Source organism: Channa argus, chromosome 21 (genome assembly GCF_033026475.1).
Source record: "Channa argus isolate prfri chromosome 21, Channa argus male v1.0, whole genome shotgun sequence".
In the NCBI taxonomy this organism is placed as follows: Eukaryota; Metazoa; Chordata; class Actinopteri; order Anabantiformes; family Channidae; genus Channa; species Channa argus.
In genome coordinates, this window is record NC_090217.1 from 5,141,617 (window position 1) to 5,168,091 (window position 26,475).

Sequence of the window (26,475 nt, forward strand, 5' to 3'; positions counted from 1 at the left end):
TGGTTCCACAGGAGAAAGCTTGATGGCTAAAGACCCATTCTGCTTTAGAAAACTCTAAAAACCCCAAATATTAAGAGATTGAGATTATACATTACAATGAGGTTTTTAAGATGCCGCTTGACCATCAAGGGCTTTGTATAGAGAAGGATTTTTAAATTCTGTCCTGGGTTTTACGGGAGCCAATGGAGCGAAGCTAACTGAGGACTTGTCTTTTCTTCTTCCCCGCAGCGGTGGAAGACAGGAAGTTGTTTATCGGCATGGTGTCGAAGAAGTGCAACGAGAATGACATCCGGGTCATGTTCTCTGCGTTTGGACAGATTGAGGAGTGCCGGATCCTCCGAGGACCCGATGGACTCAGCAGAGGTGTGTGTCGCTCCGACTCTAATTCATCCACACTTAGATGCTGTTGATGTGAATTTTACTGCCTGAACAGCCTCCAGTAGCTGCTGCAGTTCATTAACTCCATTTGTCTCATGACTCAAACTAAGTCCTGGCGGATGTATTTGAACTGTGTGTGACAGGAACTGGCTGGTTGAAGCTGGCTTTATAGCCAGGGGCTCACTGTCTCATTATAAAAAACTTTTTTGTATTAAAGTAAGCAATTTGTAGTGTTTGTGGATGCACAAAGCTAAGAATGTGTGTGTAGGCATAGTCTTCATTAAAAAAAACACTAGGCTTTAAAACCAAATCACCACCATTTATCTTTTATTTTTTTACCTTACAGTATTTTACTGCATAATGAGCAGCTCATTTGCCTGTTCTCAAATGTTTTTCCCCTCACTGTCTTTTACTGGAGGTTTTTCCTAAGCTGTCAGTGTTGTTACTGTAAACTGTGGTGATTAGTGTCTTCTGGCAGCAAACTTTTAGAGACATAAAACTTCAGGAGGCAGTTGGTTTAAACCTTTCAAAAAACTCTATTCTAGATTCCTTATTTAATGGTTGAATGTTTGCTTAAATGTTTCTTGATCAACAGTTGTCTGTGACTTTACTGTTTATCTTTAAGTCTACTGATGTTTAGATCTGATCTCGACTGTCAGATTAGGGCAAATTCGCTGTGACTCAGCCAACAGGTTGAGTCGAGACTAATTAGAGATATAGAGGTGATCAGTGAGAGACTAACTTCCCTGTTTCATCTGACCGTACCAACAACCCGTTAAAATGTGATTTCTGACAGTCAACCCAAAAGCAATCACGGTCAATAAATAGTGAAGGTGGGTTCGGGAGAGTGACAGAATAACAGTGATAGTCAAATTGTTACAGGTTCCTTAAAATGAAATTTAAAATTAGTCCTTCTTTGCTTTATTGTGTCTATAATCATTCAGTCAAATTAACCCAAGGAGATAGGAATATTTTCTTATTTTCTTAGACTTACACACAAATCCTACATGATTAGGCTCAGGTACCTCAACATCATATACAGGTTAGGGAAGATTATTACTTTTGGTTTGAATTGCAAAACAAACTGCTGCCTCCCAATCAAAAATCCACTGTTTTGACACCCATGGCTTCCATTTTAATGAACTGTACAGGATATACCTGTAGGCTACAAACAAATCCATGTTCTTTCCCAGGGCCACGTATGTGTAGTGTTGGGCCACTGCTGGCTCACGTCATTTTGCAGACACAGAATACATAAGTCAAAGAAATAGGTTGAACACAGTGAGAAACCAAGACTAGGTTCTCTGGCATTTGTTGGAACTGCTCTTAAAAATCTATAAATAATCAGTTCATCAAGGGCTGGGGTACTGAGTTGTTGTGGGGTAAAATTATCCTGTAATGTAGCTTTAAATAATGGTGGACAACCCAGTGTTTATTTATGTTATACTGAATATTAGTGATGAACAAACCGAATCGAAACGAATGGTTTCCTAAGCAAATCAGAAAATCCTTTCTAAACGTGACATTTTTGCTGAGATTTTCAATGATAGGACAACAACAGTGAAAGCACCCTTATATACTTCATTCTTTGCACAATGACAGCATTGTACCAGAGCCTGTTTTCAACCAGCTGCTTCTTGGAAAACAGTCAATGTTTCCTTCAAGAGTCATGTCAAAGTAGATTCAAATGGACTGGAGCGACATCTTGAGGCTGTTGTGGCCACTGTAAATACAGGCTTCTCCATTTTGCTCTATATATCTTTTCTTCCCCCCCCTCTCTTTTTTTTCTCCCACTCTTGCTCTCTCAGCCTCATTCCTGACCACTCTCCCTCTCAGTCCTCTACGTCCTCTGACCTCCTAACCTCCATTCATATCCTTCACCTTCCCAGCCATTCCAGTTTAGCCTCACTGTAAGCCAGTCCAAAGCTCTTCGATATCCCCATATAGAACCTGAGGACATTCTTACACTAGTGTTGGCAAAGACTAAACAAACACAAAGGAATGATTGTTAAAAACGTCTTTTTCTCTTTGGGCCACACAGCAAGTCAACACAGCTTTCAAGTATTTAAATTAGAGAAATGTAGTTTCTTCTTTTTTTGAGGGCACCAACAATTTTATCCACATTTGATTCTATATGCTCCAAGTAATTGGCACACACCGTGTCCGATTTGTGTCCTGGGCTGGTTTAAAACCAGAATCTGTGGTTCCGATCAACAAGTGGATGCGTCAACACTTGAATTTGACTAATTTGTTCTCAGTTGAAAATAACAAGCCAAAGTCAACATTTAGTGACTCATAAAGTTAATATAGAAGCAGATCTGGCCTGTACTATCAACCATTAATCACCCGTCTCATCCCAGTCCCATTTTGGCTCTATAAATAGCTCGTTGTAATGTAGGGACCCCTTCTATTATCGACAAATCCTTACTGCAAGCACACACACACACCCTTATTTTTCTCCATCCACCCATATTCCCTACCTCCCCCTCCCCTCTCCCCATTGTGGTTTCTATGTGCTGAGGAGATGGAGGGGCTTTTGAAACTTTCTGTCCTCCTATTCCTCCTCCTCCTGTCACACAAGCTGTCACTGTCATTGTCACGCAGGTTCCGTGTGGATCTGTCGGTCACGTATGTTTTTTTCTGTGGTTGTCGGATGTTCTGGGTGTTTTATCGTTGACTCTGGTCTTCTCTTCTCGGTGTCCCTTCTCTCTCTCTTTCTCCTCAAGGTTGTCTCTATCTAGAACCAATCTTTGCCTCAAACTAAACTACTCAAATTCCCATGTTCATTTGCTTCTTCAAACACCACCACCCTCCCTGTCTCTATATTCACCCTGGCTGTCCTAGAATCTGCTCTTGCATCAATTTGTCCTCTTTTTCCCAAACATCCCACATCAGCCTACTTCCCTCCCTTACCCGTTTTCTTTTTCAGCTCCTCTCTTTTGTCCTCATGAATATTTCAGATGCAATGGACGAATCTCCGTTTCTGTAGAACTAATACAAACCACTTAGCAGCTGACTCAAGTTAAAGAGGAAATCCTGGTAGTCCAGGTTGAGTTTGGTTAGCAAACAGACAAACCTAAGCAGGCTGGAAATAAATAGGTCTTTAAGGATTTCTGTGTGTCTACAATTCCCAAAGGCCCTCAGTCCCACCTAGCTGGGCTACTGAGCTCCTATTAAAATGCGGTATCAATCAGAAAAGCTTTCCGCCATCCCGCTATTAATAAAATATGGATCATACCACCAGTGGATGGCTGGGCCTGGGGAGCTACCCTACTTTCTTTAAAGGACTGTTTGGTTCTCCGCTGACGACAGAATGCGGCCCGTGAGGTATTTTTAGATCTCAAGCCACATCCTATCTCTGTGCCAGGAAAAAAGACATGCACCAACAAGGAAGCATGGAATCTGCCTATATGTTTTCTTTGACATTAAGGAATCAATATGCAGACACTGAGGAACACTTTATTTAGAAGCTTCACAGAGTTACCTGCAGGAACTCGCTATAGATACTAATGTTTTAGAGGAAAGAAATATCCTGTCTGCACAATGGAGACAAACTAAATTTGTTTTGTAAGTCAAGTCAGGACCTATAAGCACCAGTGTGGAGGGCTAACCCAAATGGAGGCCCCCTCCAGATTTGATCAACTTCTGGGGCAGCACTTTTCTTCAGAGATTTGAGAAACCTCCTGTAAAATAGGCAGTTAGATGACAGACTGTGGTTCAGCTAAAATAGACTGTCCCCTGAATCAGTCGAAAAAAATGACCCCCTTTCGTACGTTCTCTCCGGAGTAGTAGCACAGCAGCCCTGTACTGTAAAGGACATGGCAGAATGTTTATTAGATCAGTGCTGCACAGTAAAGGGAACAATTATTTTTACACCTAATACTGCAGATATTGAGTTGAATGATTCTGCTTAGGCTGTTTTAGGTGTTTAAAGAAACGACCAATAAAGCAGCCAGTGTAACTATTGCAGAGCACTCGTTTCAGTCTGAAGGAGCCCACCTGTCTTGCATCTGGCACATTAAACGTAGGCTGATGAGCACAGAAAGGTTTTTGCTATAAAAGTGCTCAGAAAGGTGGTTATACTATTACTGTGGCAATGTGTCGCCTCTACAAAGACGGCTCTCTCAGGGAAAGCCTTGGTAGGAAATCTGTGCAGTGGATGTAAGCAGCAGATAAACTGACCATCCGTCACTCTCAGCCTTGTTCTATCACAGCAATAGCCAGCTTTTGATAGAGGTGGAAGAGGACAATGATCGCATCTATTCCTCAGCACATCAGTCTTTCCTTTCTCTCTCTCTCTTTCTCTGTCTCTCTGCATTATCCATCCTCTTTTTTTCCTTCTCTGGCCTTTCATCACATCCATAGAGCCAGGGAGAGTCTATCTGATGACCCAGGCTATTAGTTTTTTCCTCTGTAGCCAAGCCTCGAGTCAGCCGGCCGAACCTTAACATGTGTGTCTGTGTTTGTGTGTGTGAGCATGTGTGTAATCAGTTCAGGCCTGGCTGTGCTAACATGGCTTGGTGAGTTCGTTAGCATATTATTAGCCCGGGGGGGTTGTTGAAGCACTTTTCGCATTATCTCCTCTAATCAGTCCCTAACCAGCCAGACAAATACAACCATTCATCACCCCCTCCCGACAAGCATCCAATAACAAATGCCCCTCCCCTTGCATTCGATCTTGATTGGCTAAAATCAGTGTCAGTCACGGAGGAGGTCAACCACACCTCCTCTCATCTCTTCTCTCTTCTTCGTCTCTCTGTAGATTGAATTAATATGATTTTCTATCTGATTTCCACGTTCCTGAGCCCCTGCAGACATTTTGTCCCAGCTCGCCTTGCCCCGCTGCCACCAGATCTCTTTCCTGTTTGACAAAGAGAGAAAGAGGGCAGCCAATCAGACACACAATACAGGCCCAAATGAATTCAAATCGCTTTCATGCAAATTTGCACTGATTTACATTGTTGAATTGTTGAGAGAAGAGAGCGGATGAATTCAGGTATAAGTAATTCGGTCAGTGTGCAGGAGCGAGAGGGAAAAATAAAAGACAGTGACAGAAAGAGACGAGGAAGAGGGAGGGAGGGTGCGGTAAGCGAGGACAGCCAATCCAAAGCCACAATGGCGATTGTGGTTGTTTCCGATTTTCCCCATGGTGGCTGTGGATGGGGCGAGGTGGTGGGACGCGGTTGGGGAGGGGTTGTGGTTGTCATGACACTGCTCGTTTTCCGGCTGTTGTTTCTACAGCAACTGAGAACAATGTTGTCCGCCTGTGAGCTGTTCTCTGTATCAATCACTGTTTTGTTTTTTTTATAACAACGATGTGTCCAACCCTTTTGTCTTGTTTTTGTTCTTTCTTGTCTTCCCCCTCCTCCTCCTCCTCCTCCTCCTCCTCCTCCTCCTCCTCCTGCCCTTCTTCCCTCCCCCTCCTCCCTTCCACTGTCCCTTCCATCCCTCCCTTCTCTCCCCTTCCTCCCTACAGGATGTGCGTTTGTTACGTTTTCCACCAGAGCTATGGCACAGAATGCAATCAAAGCCATGCACCAGTCTCAGACTATGGAGGTACTGTACTCTTGCCCTTTCTTTAACTCTTTGTCTCTCTTTGTCTTTTAAAATTATTTTATACATGCACTTCACTCTGTAATATGTTGGCCTCATGTTTGAATATCTCTAAACCCCAGAGTAACCTACCTGTTTGACTAAAGTAATATTGAACGCTGTCACGTTAATATTAAGCCTCCAGCAGCACTGTGTTATAGAGTCAGATGTAATAATTGCCTTGTTTTTGGTTGTTAAGCGCAGTTAAACACTTTTTTAAATACATAATGATTATACAATTACAATGCAGTACGATAAATGAGGCAATTTTAAGATGTTCAGAACATTGTATTCACTTAAGATCAGCTAGATAAGGACAAACTCCAAATGCACAAAAGACTCCTCAGGAGAAGAGAAGGGGTGGGATGGCATGGACAGGCATGCAGAAAGGGTTGGGTGTAAAGATTAGAAACAAATTTGCAATGGTTGAGCTGCAAGATAAAACGAGATACAATGTTAAGGAAATAATTTGCATAACGTATAATAGAAGTTATCTGCTGTTGGGAGTTTGAGGTGTTAGGCCATTTGCTTGTGTGAAGCTTTACACATGGTTTGGGTTTGGTTATACTTTTTATTATTTTTATTTGACTATTTTCAGTTAATATTTTTGATTATTCAAAATACATACTTTTTACTCACATACAGAGAATGTGAAGTTACATCAAGTTCATGCCATGATACCTGCACATAGTTTGGCTGAAAAAAAGAAAGAAGAATCAAATTGTAATTACAATTCACCAAAAATCCAAAGTCTGTGTAATTTATCTTTCACAGTTTTTATGTTGTGACTTAATTTCTCGATATTGTGTAGTTCTTGGTTTGTTATCACTTATTTGTATTTTACTTCTATACTGTGCCGTATTCTAAAACAATTATTAAAATTTTTATTCAGTCCATCTGGTGGTTAAATTGAAAAGCTTCTTAAAAACACCTTCTAAAAGTTCTAAAGCCAAAATTCATTTAGTGATTGACAGTAGTGAACTATATGTAAAAAAACTGCATATTTTATTTTTTTTCTCCCTCACTCTCACTGAGTGTGTCAATCATCTGTGACCCTGTGTGTCATGTGTTGCGTGCATATGTGCAATGCCAAATGGAAGGACGGGAACGAGCTAACCATCAGTAATGTATGAATAAGAAATACTGTTCCATCTCAAATTTGGCATTTCAGTTTGATCTTCAAATTGTCAGCACAGAAACATTTCAGGACTTAGTTGTTCGTCCATGCAATACTCAAAATGTCAAATACTGTGCAAGCTCGGTTGCTCAAGCTTAAAAGTCATTATGTTTGAACAGAGCCATTGATGGGCATTTACATTAAAGGGAACAGTGTTAAAAAGCCATAAATCTTAAGCAGAAGCCACTGAGTTCAGTCCTCATTCCTTTCTCCTGCTTCTCTGATGACATGTAATGAAATCATGGCTGTCACTTCTTATTCCCTCATTTTGCGATGCCATATTTTTAAAAGTAGGAAAAACTTTGGCAAAGTCACAAAACTGTGACAAAAAAAGCAGCACCTTTGACACAACGGTCAGACTTGGCAGGTGGAGTTACAGACCTCATCAGCTGCACAGCAACCCTGGCAGTGCCATAATGGGGACCCAGCCGGGTCCTTTGTGTTCCTCCCGTTTTGGGGGCACCCTTGTCAGCATTGTCAGGCTAGTGAGAGGGCAGGATGACAGGGCTGTGATTGGGAGAGAATTACATGGTATACCACGACTGTGAGTGTGTCTGCGTGTGCGAGTTGGACAGAGAGACAAAAAGTGGTAATAACAGGCTGTGTTAAAGGAAAGAGACGAGTGTTGTTCACCTCCGTAGCCCCCTCATTAGCGCTGAACATGATAATCATGGCTGCTATTGATGTGCTGTGACCCTGACACGGGGAAAACGAAGGCTCCTCCCTCCGTCTGTCTGTGTGTGTGTGTGTGTGTGTGTGTGTGTGTGTGTGAGTGTGGATTTTTTGTTTATGTTGTCACACTGTGACTATCAGTGAAGTGTCTGTGTTGATTTATGTGGCTGAGCAGCAGCCGTGTGTCTGTCTTTCTGAGTAGAAGGAGTGACACTCTCCTCCGACAGCGTTAGTATTAAGCTAGAATTATCCTCGCTCTGAGCAGTCGTCTGCCACAATGGGCCTGGTAAACACTGCCAGTGTCCCTCGCTTTTATCAGGCACACAGAAAAAAGCCTTAAACCATAACACAACGATATTGCAGTGGACAATGGCAAAATACCTTCATTTCCATTTGAAAACAAGCTGTCTAGCCCCAGGCGGACCTAAATTGCCGCATCCGTTTGTTAATGTTCCTCAGTTTTGCAATTTAAAAGTAATTACTTCGGGTCCGAATGAGGGAATGAGGTCTAGTAAATAGAGTTTGGTTATTGTCTTGGCTCTATTTCACCCTACTGTCTTAGATAGAGCAAGATTGTGTTTGTGTGTGTGTGTGTGTTCGTGTGTGTGCGCTTGTTTCCCGGCACGTAGTCGCCACATGTCACAAGAAAAAAGGGAGGCAGCCGGGGCGCTCCATTTGTTGATGGCCCTGTCACTGTCATATCCATTCTCATTACGCTATGACATTCAGGTGCGCACTGGCAAACACACACACACACATACACATCTCACGCAAACACACACGCTCCGCTGAATGTCAGGCCGTAATGAAAGTGGATATGAGCGAGACAGGTAATTCACTGTCTAACCTCTAAAGACACACAAGGAGAGAAGTGGGTCGGCCTGATTGTGTTGTATTTGTGTTGATTTGTGCTTTACATTATTCACTCTCTTTATAAAGACTCATTTAGCGCTCAGCTTCCCCTGTGCAGTGTTCCATCAACACTGATTTCTATTTCCATCTCTTGTTTTTCTTTTTTCTTTTTTTTACAGATGACACCAGAGCCCCAACTGCCCATTATCCTACCCTCGTTGCGCACACCCCCACCATAAATGCACAAGCATTCAAGCACATTTAGATGAGAGCTTAAATAGAGCATGAGAGAAAACAGAGCAGTGTCTGTTTAAATAGCAAACAAACACTTACATTAACTGTATTGAAGACCGAGGAGAGGAGACAGCTACAGAATGGCTGAAAATATTAGATTATATAGATTTATCAGGTTCATCAACACTGTACATTATAAAGCAACATGGCCCCCTATATGTTTTTCTCACAGGAGTCACAATCCACCCAGTTCACATTGTATCATCCTGTTCAATGACCCACTCTATGTTTTTTTGAGCACATACATATGGTTTTATAGATGTCCACTCTATTTGCAAGCAGGCAGAGAGAAATATCATGCACCAAATCTTTGATTTCATTGTTATAATACTAAACACAGAGCTACAACGTGTAGACATTTAGGCCCAAAAGCTAATTGTGACAAAAACGCTTTAGGTTTGGGTAAATGAATGAATAGGACATTGACTGAAGTTTAAAAATGGGTACCAGAAAACAAAGTTTTGTGCTTTGACACCGATCCATCCACCCCGAACTCCTCTCATCTCTTTCAAATGATTTCACTAATTGCAGACCATGCTCCTGTTGTATTAACTATGGGTGCACGATTTCACCAAATTACCACATGCCTCAGTTACAGTAAAACCCACTGTTCTACTGGTAGACGGTAGGTGAACAGCTGAACACTATCTACATATGTGCAGGCAGATGACAGATAAGTGGGCATTTATTTGCATGGTAACAGTCCACTTGGCTGCACAGTCAGTTTGAGGCTGAGCCTATTCACACCAAGTTATATTTATCTAATGTTTCTCAGATTCAATTTAATTTTCTTGTAATTTTCTTAATTTTCTTGTGTATTTCTCCCTGAACTACATCCTCCAAAATAACTCTAAAATTGATTTAGTACCTCTCAAAAACATAAAAAATGTTTCCCAAGAAGTTCAGCAAACTGCTTTCAGATAAATTTAATCCGGCTGATTTTTGTGTAAAGGGAAATCAAATTACCCTAAGAATAGTGACAGGTTGAATGAATTAAATTGTGATGAATGCAGCTTTGAACAGTGTGTCTGGTCTAATACTATTTAATATAATGAATACATTTAGACATGAAAGAGGAGGAAGCATGAAGTCTGAAGAGTTGTAGGCAAATCCAATGCGAAACAAGTTTTTCAGTAGAAGCCAAAACATCTCAGGATGTTAATTTCCTGTTTCAGTATTCAGAAAAACTAAAACCCCTGAACAACAATCCTGCAGTAAAGACTATATCAGAAAAATCACATTTTCATACTGGTAATTTTTAACCTTACTGGTACTGTCGTACCACACTGTGTTACACGCATACACCGTGGGTTTCTAATAGTTTTACAGTACTGGTAATGGTCGTACACACTATTTTGAAAAAAATCATAAAGAAAATCTTTAACATGCATGCACACATACAAACAAGATAAGTACTTGATAGCTTAGTAGTGCCCATAGACATTAAAAATCAGGAAGACCTGACCATGAAATGTGTAGTGCAATTAGGTTGCATGCTCTAGTGTGTTCAACGCTCATCCAAACTCAGACTATAGGTAGAGGTTTTTCCAGTTAGCAGTGAAAGATGACATGGCTTGACATTTAAAGGCTATGTGAGTGGTAAATAAATGAGGTAGAGAAGCTTCAGAGCACACAAACTCACTCAAAAGCTATGAGAGCTTGATTGATTTTCAAGGTAAACGGACCAGAGCTTATAAGTTCAGTGTGTGTGTGTGTGTGTGTGTGTGTGTGTGTGTGTGCCTAAGCATTTTGGGAAGTGATGTGTAATGCTCTCTTCACGGTTGTCTCAGAGAGTTGGCTTCAGGGAGCGTAGTCAGGTTTATTAACTGAGTGAACTCCTGGTTAAGTCCATCACTGTCTGTAAGTTCTGTCACAGACAAAAGTTAAACTTTTTTGTGTCCGGACAGTGAGAGGAGGTCAAATCACCGCCTGTAGCAGGTGCTGAGGTGTATTTTTACACCATGACACCATTACATAATTATGCAATTACATAATTATGACTTTAGATACCACAATTATGCCACAGGCTTAATGCTAGGTCTGCTATGGCACTCTCAGACTATAGGTTGTCATGCTGTCATCCTTCACAGACCCATCTGTCAATCAAAAGTGTAGTGTCAAACAGACAAAAGTTCTGTGTATTATATTAAAGGAATCCATGAAAGTTTTACGATGGACTTTTGGCCCAAGTAATGAAACATTGGCATTTACAGTATATATCAGTGTCTCTGATGATCTGAATGTTAGTATATGCAGAGATATTTATTTTTATAGAGGTGATTTGTAAAAATGTGAGAAACAGAGAGGTTTTCCCAGTACAAATATCTTGTGGTGAAAACGTTTCCTGAGAGTCTTTGAGCACTTTATTTTGTAAAAATATGATTATTGTCCAACACGGGAGACTGGCTACACACAGTTTAAAATCTAGCTTCTGAAATAGCACAAAGATTGAGTTAATGACATGCTATTGTTAAAATATATGAAACCAGAGACCATTTAAGATAAAAATGTTGACGCTTTTTTATGATTGCAAATTATTATTCTACCACTGGATACCACTGTTGCTCGTTATTTATAAATTCTGTGTATTTTCAAGCTTTAACAATCTACAGGGGGTTATGAAATATTTTGGTGTCCGGAGAGTCATCATGCCACTCCCTGCTGTCTGTGTTCAAAAGTGGCCAATTCCAAGTGAATCACATGGTTTACAGATTTAGTTTTTACACAACATGAGGTCTAATTGCACCCAGTCGCAGTGTTTCTATAGACAACAGATACCTATAAACATTAACAGGCTTGTAAGATCCAGCCTTTATTTCTGTTCTGACCAGTACATTGTGGTTCTCGTGACTGCTTTTCACAATAAAAGCCACTCTGCATTTTGCAATTTGAAAAAAAAAGGTAATATATAAGTAGCAGCTGTTGTTTTTAAAAGTCATTACTTAATAGAGCTACGTTGTTTTTTACACTGAACTAAAGTTAAAAAATTGGGGGTTTGATGATGTGTAATTCATGAAATCCTTCAATTTTTGTGAAAACTTAATCACCTAGCTAAAAACATGTTTTCCCTGGACAGTGATGATGTTTCATCTCACTGTGATCTCTGATGAATTATTAAAAATCCCCCCTACGGTCAAGTCAATGGTGATTTGTTTCTCTGAGCGAAACCAAGAGATGGCATAAGCCGCCACTTTGCCTCCATTTGTTCTCATCATTTAAGGGCAAAACTGACCAACAGACCAAGCAGCTGAGAAACTCAGCGTGTTGCTATAAAATGCAGCCCAGTTTTTCGGGGGAGAGCAGCTCCACCAGGCATAGAGGCCCCAAGCCATCGGCCCATCTCCCAGGGCAAGACTCTCATTCTCGGTTGCGTTTCCCCCTGCTCGCTGGGTGTCAGCTGGAGTAATGAGATATTTAGCAGAGAGGGATATGGAGCTCCTGTCTCAGGGGGAATCGACTGCAGCGGCGAGGACCCAGACTGACACTTCCTCACCAAATGCAATTCTCCCATCGTCTCCTCTCCTTTATCTGTCGGCGGTCAGAATAAAGAGGGAAAATGACTGGTGGAGAGACGGAGTAAATATGGCCGAGACACCGTCAGGCAGGAAACATGCTCGTTCAGCTGATAAAGTCGAGCCGGGGCCTACATTGAGGAGTTATCTAGTCACACGTGGAGATGCACACAGATACACTAACCAGGCTGCCTTGGAAACACACATTAACAATTTTTCTAATGCAGTTTTTTCTAATGCATATCAATTGCATATTCAGTTACTTATCTGGTTATATATTATTTTCAGAACATGTCAAAATCACCATTTTGAGTGATACCAAGTTAGAGTCATGTTAACGGGATGTTCCGGTTTTATGCCCCGATGCTGCAAAATTAAATAAATATTGTTAGAGAGTTATAAATGGACTTTTCTTGTTTTCTTGAAAGTTATGCTGCAATTACAACCACCAGTTCCTGTCTGCACAGAGTAGAACATGCGGTTTTTAGTGCTGACTGGTGATAACTGAAGTTGACACTGGAATGCACGATGTCCCTTCCTGAAACTCTACTCTAAGATAAAATATGACTGCAGCTGTTGTTAGCGGATGACTTTACTTTTTCTTACAGCGCTGTCCTCTGAGAAATTGTCTGCATAAACATGCAACAGACTCCAAACTATTATGTCCAACTGATTACTGTTGGCCAATAATCTCTCAAAATGTTCCTTAACATTCTGCATAAGAACATTGTCCTTCTGTAAAAGTCCATTCCTTCCTTTAATACATCTATGGCTCACCGTTCTGCCCGGCCCACCAGTAAGCTTCCACAAACTGACCAATCAGAACAGAGCGGGCCTGCTGGTGGGCCGGACAGAGCTTAAGTTTTCGGAATTGTGCATCACCCAAGTAGCAGAGCTCCATTGTGCAACTTTTTTTGGTTTTAGAAATGAAATGATTAGTTCTTTAATGAAAGTCAGGATTAGTTGCTTTCTGACTTCTTTAAAACACACGTAGAAAAGGCGCAAAAGGCACAAAAAATGTCTGTTCAGAACAAAAAGAACCGAGAGTTTCTTTTGTTTGAAACCAAATCAAGTCAGTAAGCGCGTTCACTCACACACCCTTGACATATATCTCGGCTCTGACTGTCTGCCACACTATCTGCAAAGTAGCCAAATCCCTTCTCTCCCCTGCCGAGAGTGGATCGTGCCTCAAACTAAATGTTTCAATCAAAAGGTTTTTATTCTCCGGTGGCAGATTGCTTTTGTTTCGAACGGATTTGCCCCTAGTTAGGCTTTGATTGCAGTGTGTGAGTAATAGTGTGGTGTGATAGATTATGACTTACCGTTTTAGCTTCACTGTTTTTCAGCAGTCGGTGCAACTTTAATCCGGAGCGCCGTGTGTGTGTGTGTGTGTGTGTGTGTGTGTGTGTGTGTGTGTGTGTAATAGTTGATAGTTAGAGCGTGTGCTAGATGTCCGATCTGTAACCCACCTTTACTCGAAATGTGTTACACAATTCGTTCATCTCACACACATGCACACACACTTTGAGGAACAGAAATCTAGTCAGTTAGACACAGTTCTTCTGATTGTCCCAATCTCTAAATCTTCCTCTTGGCCTCTCAACCTCTCCTCCTGGCCTCTCTCTCTCTTTCTCTCTGTCTGTCTTTTCACTCTCTCTCTCTTCTCTCTTACACACACTATTACACACAGACTAACACACAGACGCATCAAGTCTCTCTTCATATGAGATGATGAAATAGTTTGAGAACTCAGGAAATCTGTTTCTGGTGAAACCGTTCTGGACTCAGAGATAACTGAACCCTTGTGGGGGAAAGAAGAAAACCCCACTGGCTTTAGCAACGAGTTTCCTGTGTGTCCCGTGTCACTGTGTGTGTGTGTGTGTGTGTGTGTGTGTGTGTGTGTGTGTGTGTGTGTGTGTGTGTGAGAGAGAGAAAGAGGGGGAGAGAGACTGAATTTTACAAGAAGGTTTTAATTGAGAATAGTCTTTTTGTTCTTTTCTGATACAAAGTTAGCTGATTGGTCTTTGTGGCTGCACTTTGGAAAATCTACTGGATGTATTTTTATGTGTACAAGCAAAAACCAGAATTCCTAATTATCTTTTGTCTCCTTTTCCATTTCCTCACTCCCTGTTCCTCTTTTATTGTTTACCCATTTCAATTGACTCGTACTCTTCTACTTGCCCTCTCTCTCCTTTTGCCTGCTCATCCTCTTCAACTATTACCTCTTGCATTTCCCTTATTACATTTCCTTTTTTCCTGCTCCTTTTTTTTTTATTTTTCATGTTCTTCTCTCCTCTTTCCTTATTCTTGTCATCATACTCCTTTCCTTTTTTTCCTTTTTCTCTCTTCTCTTTTTTCTTCTCCCTCCTACTTCTTTTAATTCATCTTTTTGCTTCTGCTTTTCATTTTTACGTTTCGTCTTTCACGTCTTGTTCATTTAATCTCCTCCCTTTTTTTATTTCCCTCTTTCTCCTTCCACTCCTTCTGCTTCTCACCCTTCTCCTCTCTGCTCTTCCTCCTCTGCAGGGCTGCTCGTCTCCCATCGTGGTGAAGTTCGCCGACACGCAGAAGGACAAGGAGCAGCGACGTCTGCAGCAGCAGCTGGCGCAGCAGATGCAGCAGCTCAACAGCGCGACCACCTGGGGGAGCCTGACGGGCCTGGGTGGCCTCACTCCACAGTATCTGGCTGTAAGGAGAGCTGCTGTGCCGCCCACCTCCACCTTCACCACCTCCTCCACCCCTTACTGCAGCCACATGTCCAATGTCATCCTTTATCCAGTCGTTGTCCTCGTCAGGGAAATTCTCTAAATTCAGAAGAATAAGGATTGCATGAATTTGAGAACTGCACTGTCACAAAGCTAAAGACAATGAAAAACTGAAATTATTAAACAGTAAAAGACAATAGCAACCGAAACAATTAAGACTTTGATTTATGACAAAGTTCTTCAATTTCTTTTTATTATTTGATGTTTGATTGTAAGGGCGACCTGAATTTTTAACAAGTGTGAACTAGCGCTCAGACAAACATCCCATAGTATTGATTAATTTTAGGCGAACAAATTTGAGATAAAAAGTGTGAATTGGAGCAGATTTTCCTGCTCTTTCAATCCGCTCTCTCAGTGTTTTAAAAAGATTAAGCTCTATTCTGGAAGAAGAATAAAAATCTAACACACAATAGAAACAAGATGTTAATTTGCTGTTAATTCAAGTCTTTGAAGGATGAGTTTTTGACAGCATCAGTATTCCACTTCTGTTTTGGAATCTAATTAGTCGGCTAGATTAGAGCTTTCATGCTCAACTTGTCTGGGAGAATCATGGTGGAATACAAACAGGGTTTGCTTAGAGGAGAGATCAAACTATATTAGCAACTCATTTACTCATCGAGCACTGATGCAAAAACCACATTGCTAAACCGTTCATTATGAGTTGAGTTTCTCAGTGTAGCATTGTATAGACATGTATTAAGCTTTCTATATCCACCCAGGTGACTTTGTTTCCCCTCTTTCTTGTCTCCCCATTTCTCGCTTTCCTTCTTGCCATCAGTTGCTTCAGCAGGCAGCCTCCTCCGGTAACCTGGGAGCCTTCAGTGGGATCCAGCAGATGGCCGGTGAGTCGAAAGTCAGTTGATAAACTCCCCTGAAAGCACGATCCACCGCAGCAACGGACTCTTTGTTGCGCCTCTCTGTTATTTTTTTTTTCACAGACTTCTAAAAGAGGACCAAAGAGCATAACAGATGAACTCGCGTGGTGGAGTAAAGAGAGATCTTTGCCCTGAAGATTTATTAACTGTTGCTAAGATTTGTCTTGATCTTTTAATGAGGCCAGACAAGAGTTGTGCCCTGGGCGTGTAACAGTAGCACCGAGGCTTTGTCAGGGATAGATGAATCACAGAAAGGAGGGAAGAAAAAGAAAAAGGGAGTGGAGATAGTGGTAAAAGTGGGCTCTTTGGGTGGATTACTTGCACTGCAGGCTGGCGCCATCTACTGCTCTCCTCCTGTGGAGGGTTTGTGATCTGTGATCTGTCATGTGCTCTTTTATTTCCCTTTTAAAGAGTATCTGCAGGTTCCATGCAAATTTAAGCCTTTTACTGCCATTTTATTGCTACATGACCTGAGTTTAAAGCCAATTTAACAAAGAAAATAAGGATAATAAAATCAACCTATTTTGCAGTGAATGTAGTTTTCAAACTCTGAATGGACTGAATAGAAAGAGGACACAAGGAAATATGAAATAAAGTGGTAAGGGACAGTCCAATTCTCTTAAGTGAAGCTGGTGCACTAAAAAATGCATATTGTATTAACCCAGTTCTGTATTAGTCTAAGCCCTGAGCTTGCTAAGCAGCCCCCCATTAAATGTTGAACAAGATAAAATCTCTGACTTTTAGAAATATAATTTTTAAGGCTTTAAATTTAGGTTATGTAAGACTTTCAGGGACCCCTGGATACTTTCACATCATCCTCTGACTTCTTGGCTCTTTCCATTAAACTGTTCTCCTCCTCTTTGCCTCCACTCTGTCTTCTCTGTTCTATTTATTATAAGCCTCTTTTTGCAGATACTCTTGCACCTCCCACCCCCTCCCCCTCCAATCACAGTTTCTTCATCTCACCTTTACGCCTTCCTCCAACCTTCGCACTCTGTCTCTTCGATCGTATTCTGCTCTTCTTCTCTTTCTTTTTCTTCACTTCTCCAGGTTTATTAGAAAGGTGTCAGCTTTTAGTCAGTCAACACAGAAAAACTGGAAAATTAAATTAATAAAAAATTACGACAGATCTGAGTTTTTAAAGTGGGAAGCCTCACTGTGTATCTTCAAGTTTTCTGTCATGTTCCCTTGAGTTACAGTGCCTTGCAATCTCCCTGTGGCTGTTTTAAATTTTTTTGCCCACTGCTGCTGAGCTCAAACACACATTTTCCTTATAAATACACACACTCGCACGGATAAATAGGCTCTGGGATTTGGAAGCAAGGGTGAGTAATGGTGTCTGAATCTGGAGATCTGTTGGTCCTCCATCTGCGCGCGTGAGAGAGAGACAGAGAGGCGAGAGAGTGAGCATTAGTGATTGGCAGGAGATGCGAGACAGCTGAATGACATCTGGTCCCAGTCTTTAACATGACGAGCTGCAGAGCTGAGAGGCTTCAATTACACCAATGAGCATTCAATTAGACGCAGCCAACGCCAGCCTGGTGCAGCCCAGCTCTGCCATACAGGCTGCATGGAGCGCGCACACACACACACACACACACACACACACACACACACACACACACACACACACACACACACACACACACACACACAGACATGTACCCTCGCACACATATGTACTCACAGTCACTCACGTACCATCTGTACAGCCTGGATACTCGGACTCTGATGTGGGAAGTAGATTGTATTTGTCTCTTTTTCTTTGCCTTCACTCTCTGTACAGCTTCATCTCGACTTTATTCCCCTCTAACCCAGTTATTTTTATCTCCTGCCTGCTCCTTTTCTCCTTGTAACTGTCTTGAAAATGTATGTTCAATGAGGGAGATAGCCTTTGACAAATGCAAGTAAGAATTGAGAAGGAGGGAAAAGAGGTTGCATGGGGAAAGAGAGTGAGAGACAGAAAGACAGCTGCTGTTCTTTGTCATCAGCTGAAGAAGAGAAATAGAACAGAAATGTAAAATAGCAAAGAGACAGGCACGGAAGATGATGAGGTAAGGAAAGAAACAAAAACAAGAAAAAGACAGGAATACAATGAAAGGCAAAAAGAGGAAAGCAGGAGAAAAGATTAAAAGCAAAGGGAAGAAGAAATAGGGCACATGGGGAGCAAGAAAGGAATAAAAGGGAACTAGAAAAAAGAGGGGAAAGCTAGTTAAGATATGGGAAATTGGAATGGAGGACAGAAGAGAGGGAAATAGGTGATGTGAAGGGGGGATAGATAGGGATGAAAATGAAAGAACAAAAAGAATGATTGGGAGGAAATAAGAGGAGGATAGGAAGATGGAATGAGAGAAAGGAAATGAGATGGAGGAGAGTAAGTGGAAACAGAAAGAAGACAAAAAAGACAGGGAAGACACTGATAAGGTGGGTCGGTGAAAAGGAGCAGGGAAAAGGGAAGGAAAGAGGAAAAATTAAAATAAATGAACTGGAAGAGAGGAAGGTGGGAAAACCCATAAAAGGATGAAGGGAACATACAAGCGAATGTAGCAACAGATGAAAGGAAATAAAGAGAAAAGAAAGGAGATAAAATGAGAAGAAAGACTGGACTGAGCAGAGCGAAGGAGCAGAAGCACTACAGTGGCCATTTACAGTATTTACATTGTAAACATCCTGAAGTGGTGTTATCCATAAAAGGGTTGTGTGGGTAATAGTGAGCCTCTGCGGTCAAGCCCATTGTTTCAGCCACTCTCCAAACCCACCGAGGGGAAAGGCCAGCAAAAGAAAACTCTCCTTTATATTCTAATAAAGAGCCCTGAAGGAGAGCTCTCATGAACAGCCTTCGTGTCTCTGTGCAACCCACTCTGTAGTGAGGGTCTGCATGAGACTCCAGCAGTGACACTGCCTCTCGTCTTGCTCGTGTGGTGCTGTCGTGTACTGTTATTAAAAAAACAGAAGAACATAAAAACACCGTCTGAATTAGTGTGAGATCTGAGTGTGCGTTCACACATTTTGATAGAAGGAGTGACGGCGACGAGCTGCTTTATTCTCGTCTTGCGTGGAAATAAAAATCCATATTAGCTTTTGATGTAGCGCAGAATATTGGAGAAAATCACTTTGGAAACAAGATTGGTTTTGGCTTCTGTGTGCTCTTAAGCAAGCGCAGATGAGTTTGAAAAAAATAGTCACACTCACACCAATGCACACGCTCATTACTGCAAGCTCACACGCGTTGAACTTTTGCTTTCCCGCTCACAAGCGCTTCCCGCTGCAGCAGCTCGTCACGACAACCCCGAAACAAGAACAGAGGGTTTAGACACTGGCAGTTGCTGTTTTCTTCTTTTTAATCTTTTCTTTTTTATATTTAATTTACCAATCAGAGCTGTGAATCCCAGTGATGAATCCAGCCATCTGTTGTCAATGGCTGTGTTCAGTTCGGTTGTCTGGGTGAAGGATACCTCCTTTTTGAAAGGGAGGGGTGTAACAAACCATTCACCACGGTGTCAAACAAGAAGATAGCTCTTCTTCATGGTGTCTTGTTTGTGTGTGTCTATTTGTATGTGTGTGAGTGAGTGTGTACGCCCATGGTACTGTATATACATCCAGACTGTATATACGACACATACACCTCACATTGACAGTGTCACCGTTTTAACTCGAACCAAGCTCATGAGTCAGAGGAAGCTCGTCTGTGGTAAGACCACCTTCTGCTCTTATGACTGATTGTGTTTGCTTGATGAGGTTTTAGACTGATGCCTCGTGGTGGGCGCGCACGCACACGCTTTCATAACCACACACGTTTCCACGGTCTAAAGAGGTGAAAGGTTGGGCCGTACTTACAGAAGGTGCTTTATGCCCTTTGCTTCACCATCATTTAGGTGTTGGCATGTAGCCATTAATTATACTTAAGTACAGGCCAGTATGCTAATGTCAGAGAGCAGATTAACAATGGGAGCCTGCAGGTGTTCTGACCTACAGTATAGCTGCTAATAAGAGATTTAATATTTAGTTTAAGTGGAAAAATTCAATCATGTGCTGTCATGAGTGGAGGCTCTGAATGTTTAGCTTTTTTCTCCTCAGTTAATGATCAAATATTAGACACAGTGCTTCAGTGCCATCAGAGGAATTTCACTGCAAATGAGTTGGCCTAAAATGCTCACTTTCCTCTCTCACGCTTGATGCACAACATCAATACCAGTTTCCGAAGTCTCATATACAGTAGATCATGCTCTAGTCATGATGCAGCATCATAGACATGTTAGTCCTTTGTTCTGCACTTAGCACAAGGTCGCTGAGCTAAGAACGAGTGATTGTCGATTCTCGAGAGAGATAATTGGCGAAAAAAGCCAAGACAACTAGACTCAGAAAGTCAATTTCCTGCTTTTTGTAAAGCTTCCTCCACTGAAATTGTCTCTAGTGCTGAAAACTATAAGCTCAGCTAATTCAGTGAGATGATTTCTGCCTCGGAGAAACACACCAAGCCTAAACACTACGACATCTGCTTTAAGTGATTTCAACACTTTAGGGACTTATTAATGAAATCAGCTACTGTAGCGTTTGGCTTCACACACTACAGATTCTTCACAGTGACAAGATTTTCTGAAGCTGTCTAAAGAGCAGGACACATAATACCGTTATAACTTTATTTGGAGGCACATAAGCACTTTCACTCTTATTCTTGCTCACCTTCCGACACTAAGCAGCTAACTCGTGTTCAGTCCTCTAGTACACTGTCCCGGTCCAGCCAGATGACCCAGCCACGTCTCAGACTCGCTCCCCAGGTTTGACACCACCCTCTCTGGCTCCTCTCTCCAGGTATGAGTGCTCTGCAGTTGCAGAACCTGGCCACTTTAGCGGCGGCAGCGGCGGCGGCCCAAAACTCAGCCAGCCCCTCCACCGCAAACCCCCTGTCCTCCAACGCCGCCTCCCTGGGAGCGTTGGCCAGCCCAGGTAACACCGCAGCCACTCAAGTTCGGGGGTCCGACGCCGGGGTTGGGGAGGGGCAACGCCTGCCTGCGTCCTCTGCTCTCCACAACTACCATTACCAGTGTTGTCGTCCCATGATCCCGGCACATCAGCGCCATCACATCAACCAATCACCGTTGCCGAAACATGACCATCATCATTGCTCAGAAGTTCATCATTGTTGTTGATCTTCTCTCTGGCACATTCCCATGGTGTGTGTATCCACCGTCTCCGCTTCTCACACCTCCATCTTAATAGAGAAACCATGCTGTGTTGTTAGTGCACCGCCTTACCAGCGTCGTCCTGTCTTTGAACACGTCACTTCCTCATCATGTGGCCCAACCATGCCATCCTGTGACACATGCACTGTATTTGTGTGCGCGTGTGCATGTATGTGTGTTTTGTGCTTAAATGTTTTGGCCAGGTTCAGATCTGTGTGTTTTTGTGTTTCATTTTTAGTGATTTTTTTGTTAAATGTTGTTGTTGTTGTTTGTGCCTCACCTCACCAGCTCTAGAGACCCATGTAGAAACTTTAGCACTGTTGTTCCCCAGTGGACGGGGTTTGTTTGCACCTCTGTGTGTGTTGGTGTTTTGTCTCCGCTCATGGCTGGGGGTTTCAAAAGTGGATGTCTGAACTCAGCTGAGGTTAAATATCACCACCTTCAGATTCTCTCCCCCCCTCCCCTCCCCTCCCCCCACTGCCTCGTCTTCTGCCTCCTTTTCTTCCTCTCCTTGTGTTCCTTCTCGTTGCCCTCGTCTTTTGCTGCTGCCCTCCTTTTGACAAGCTCCCTGTTTCTGCTCCATCATTCTCCCCTTTCATGTCGGCTCGGCCTCGCTCCAGCAGCCGTGGTTTTGCTGTCTCTTTTGGAGTGCACTCCCAACAGAGCATGAATATGAAAAGCTACCCCACCCCCACCTCCACCTCACGCACGTATGCACGCGCACACAAAAACACACACACACACACCTCACTACCCTCTCCTCTTCTTCCTCCTTCATGTTAACGCTAGCGCCACTTCCATCCCACTTCCTGCCTCTGCCGAGCTGGTTCGCACTGCCTGCTCTTGTCTCATCTCTCTTCCTTTCCTCACTTCTCTTCATACTTTCTGCCTTCTCCCTTTTTATTCCAGCCTTTCTCTCTTTCCCTCTGACTCTGAATGTCAGTCCAACCTTGAATAGTACAGACTCAGGTTGAGCTGCTCAGTGTGAATGAGTGGCGCTATGCTGCATGTGTCAATGCAACGAAAACGTCACAGCAGTTTGATAAATATAGACAGTTCTGCATGGAGACAGGCCACCGTTTATGTTTAACACCATGTGCCAACTTATTGCTCCCTTTATTACATCACTTCTTAACACACTCAGCACCAGTCCTGCTTTGTTGGCATTGCTTTGATGAGATCAAGGGTAAATGACTAGATCGAACCTTTCTGTCAAAACAAAACAAGGTTGCGAGCCATGTGCACTCTGCCATCTCACCCACCACCACTGACATAGTCCTTCATGTATGGCACACATTTCACACCTGGTGTGTATGAGTTTGTGTCCACTGTGTTGAATTCATTTTGTCTGTTCCGTGTGTTTGTGGTGGCAGTGGCCATATGATTTAAACCAACTGTGCCCAAGGAAAAGTAATTTAGATGTAAGGTTCAAAAGGTTACTAGCTTTTCTGTACATATGTCTGCTTTTCTGGGTGGCCATTGTGTTTCTTCTAATGCCAATACAGGATTACCTTGAATGCAGCAATTCTCTGATGCTTCTCTGAATATGTCCAGATCAAAACAAGCTGTACACATTACTTCTTTTATACTTTAGCAATTAGATTAATTAAATGCATTATTAGCAATATGACCACCGAATAGACTGAGAAGCTCTTATAGATTCATAAAAGAATGAGACCACTGTGGAGAAAATTGGTTGCGTCAGTATCACATTTCCCTTGAACCCATGTGCTTCTTGTCTGGAACATGTTCCTTCATTCCCACTGGCTCAACTGTAAACATATTATTTAAGTACATTTGCTTAAATAATAAACATATTGTGAAGTCATTGAAAAGTCTCTGTTTGCACTGGGAAAATGGTGCTCAGTTCCTGCAAATCTCCCAGATTATCTGACCAGACTAATAACATCTGCTCAGGCTACAATTTAGTTCTGCCTGGTTTAATAATAGAAAATGTAAACATCCAGCTGCATCTGGATTCAGAGCTGCGTCCAAATACGCATAATGTGGTTGTGAGTCGATTATGATGACAGTGCTTTGTTTTGATGAATAAATAAGGTGTTTCACATTTAAATGTATCATTCTGCTGTAGTACTGCCTAAAGGCTAAATGCCTTAAACATAAACTTCTACTTTTTGTTGAAGTTCCAGGAGTCAGTGCATTGCTTAAAGGGTGTACTGGGCACGGGTCCGGTGGCTTGAGAAGTCAGGGGGACCATGGGACACAGCCTCTGAAGTGACTGTTCACATTTCCTGTTTGACAAAGGGTCAATTAAAACCACACGAAAACCCACAAAGAGATGTAATACACTTCAAAAATAAAAAGAGACATGAAATGACCAAAAACAGAAACGACACAAAGAAATCATTTTGCCAAATAACTATGGAATATTTACTGTGTTAATCAGCTCATCCAGGGCTTTGTGATGTTGCAATTGTGACACTATATTCAACCATTTAAATCTGCAGAATCAAACCAATGCGATTTAAACAGAAAACGTTCAAAATTCATCAAAATTGTTAGAAAAAGGCTGTGATGAAATCAGGTATTTTAGAATAAAGTCTTATTTTCCAAAAGTAATTTTGCTTGTATGCCTCACTTGGTTAGGACTACTTAAAACGGTTTTTCACAATAGCCACTAAAATCCAACCTTTCCGTCAATTTCCATTAAAAACTTGTGAAGGATTTTTGAGATCTTGCACATAAACAACTGAATAGCATCGTTGTCTCCACAGTGGTTTCAGTCTTTACCGTAGCCCTCTTTGTATACATCATTTCTAAAAGGGCCGAGCTGTAGGAAAGTTTTAATTTCATATTCAATAAGAGAACCTTCAACTCTGCTTGTTGAGGTTTGTTTAATGCCTTTAAAACATGTGTGTTTCTTTGTCTCCTGTTCTCCCTCTTCACCACTGCCCTTTTCCCTCCTTTGTCTTTTTACTCTCTTTATCCTTCTCTCTTTCTCCCTTCCCCCCTCTTCCTCGCTTCCTCCAGCAGCGGGCACCACAGCCAGCTCCAATGCCGGCGCCATGAACTCTTTGACCTCTCTGGGCACCCTGCAGGGCCTGGCAGGCGCAACTGTGGGCCTGAACAACATTAATGCACTAGCAGGTAGCGTCAACAGTGAGTATTCACCCTGCCATCAGCCACTCCACCTTCACCTACACCTCCACCTCCAACCATCCACATCTGCAAAATTATTACCACAACCCGTGACTCGACGCAGAGAGACCGACTGTTAGCAGCTACACACACAGCAATTGTTTGAGTTTTGTAATTGTATGGGTTTTTGAAGGCTGCTCTTTTTATTAGAACAGTTGCTCATATTCACTTAGAATCCATGTAATATGACAAAAACACCAGACTCCATTTTCTACTGAAGCTCACCATTTAAATCTAAACAGAATTGTTAAAGAGGAGCATGAACCATTGGCAGTAAAATTACATTATTTAAAAGTTCCCTGTACTGTATATATGATTAAAGAAAATGCTGAGTACATCAAAAACCCATACAATGCCTTACCTAATATAATTAATGTATCTTCTAATTGTATATTTAATAAATACATAAAAGTGTAAAAAGATTGAATAACACAAACCCCAATTACACAGCACTAAACTACACTGAGTTAACATCCTCCTGTCATCTCTCTGTGTCTATTGCAAATAAATTGTCGGTACCACTTTAGATTTACAGCCCGCGACTTACAGGGTGAGTACAGCCAACTTACTGTGTACTTATTAGTAACAATGGCGTACCTCCACAGTACCTATGGATACATATTTGTTGTTTTTTGATAACAATATGCAAATGTTGGGGATTAACAGGTTAACAGATACGATAACAGATAAGAGAAATATATGGGGTACTTGCTAAATAGCTACATGATAGGTGCGAATACTGACGGTGTAACTATGGTGTAACTAGAGATAAGCAAAGGGTAAGAGACTCCACTTTAGATTACTGCCCCCATTTGTTGTAGCTACCATATAACAACAGGTAACAAAGAAGTTTAGATATAGTGATTTTTGAAAAGAGGCAGCAGCACTAACCCGCACCTATCATGTGATATTTCATTATTTCTCAAGTATTATTCTAAGTTGTTTAGAATAATTAAGTTCAACTGATTTAAATTGGTTTTCTATGCTTTTAGCCAATATTAATAAAAGCATCATTGCTATTGATTATTCTCATAAAGCCTCTCACCCTCTTTTTATGTGTAGTCACTCCCTAAGTACAACAAATGAGGGCTGTAATTTAAAGTGCAGCCCCTCACCCTCGTCTATATGTGGTTACACCATAGTTACACTGGAAGTATTTAATCCTATCATGTAATGTTTTACACGACCCACCCTGTACGTCGCGGGCTGTTACCAAAGCGTTGCCAAATTGTCCTCACACTCTCATTGACGCCAGCCTCATTCATTCATCCAGCCGCAGGCATTTCATCCATTCCTCCATCACTCCATCCGCTTCCAGGTTGTGTCCTGGGTTATGCTTGCTGTAGGAGTGCTAGTGTGCCATCCCGGCAGTGTTGGCGTGCTGCTGCCACCTCACGCGACTGTCTCTGTGTGGGATTGTGTTGTAGTTGTGTCACATTTTGTTGTTTTGTTTGTATCTCTGTTGTGTTTTCTGTTTGAACAATAGAGGATTGAACCAATGGCAAACCTTTTTTTTTTTTGCTTATAAAGTGTTACATTTTTAGATGTCTGCAGGTTTCCTGTTCTCTCAAAATAATAGTTGTCAGCAAAAAATGTTATGTTAGAATACAATATGGCATTTACATGCCCAAAATTCTAACTATGACAGATTTGAGAAATAGCGGATACGAAATTAGGGTAAAAATACAACAATTACAAATGGCAATTTTATTTCCTGAAATATAGAATTTGATTAATTTCATGGATAATATATATTAATACCAAAACAAATCCAATAAATAAATATGGAATTAATCCATTTTATCCATTAGCTCAAACACTTACACTGTTAATACTGATATATTCATACCGACAGTCAACATTATGCCCTATTGGGAGACCCAGAGAAAACCCACACAAAAACAGGGAAAGCATGCGAACTCCACACAGAAATACTCCCACCAGCCTACCAGGACTCAAACCAGGGACCGTCAGGCTGAGAGGCAGCAGCTTGTCCTTTGTGTGCAAAAACTAAAA

The 26,475-nt window shown here is 41.8% G+C and overlaps 1 protein-coding gene and 1 long non-coding RNA gene across 24 annotated transcripts in view; one reads left to right on the forward strand and one right to left on the reverse strand.

Annotated features, from left to right (window-relative positions):
* Nucleotides 1-26,475, forward strand: part of celf2 (cugbp, Elav-like family member 2) — a 186,063-nt gene that overhangs the window by 146,124 nt on the left and 13,464 nt on the right. For 6 of the 23 annotated variants that reach the window (XM_067489734.1, XM_067489727.1, XM_067489732.1 and 3 more), the window contains 6 exons: nt 229-363; nt 5,855-5,934; nt 15,004-15,165; nt 16,021-16,084; nt 20,930-21,064; nt 24,292-24,420. In XM_067489734.1, coding sequence (XP_067345835.1) covers nt 229-363; nt 5,855-5,934; nt 15,004-15,165; nt 16,021-16,084; nt 20,930-21,064; nt 24,292-24,420 — 705 coding nt within the window. The remainder of the gene's footprint in view (nt 1-228; nt 364-5,854; nt 5,935-15,003; nt 15,166-16,020; nt 16,085-20,929; nt 21,065-24,291; nt 24,421-26,475) is intronic. The other 17 variants (XM_067489739.1, XM_067489729.1, XM_067489735.1 and 14 more) reach the window with 7 other exon arrangements.
* Nucleotides 5,064-14,327, reverse strand: LOC137106461 (uncharacterized). Its single transcript, XR_010911950.1, has 3 exons — nt 13,800-14,327; nt 6,610-6,666; nt 5,064-5,239 (listed from the first exon to the last, which is right to left on the reverse strand). It is a non-coding gene; the product is annotated as an uncharacterized lncRNA (long non-coding RNA).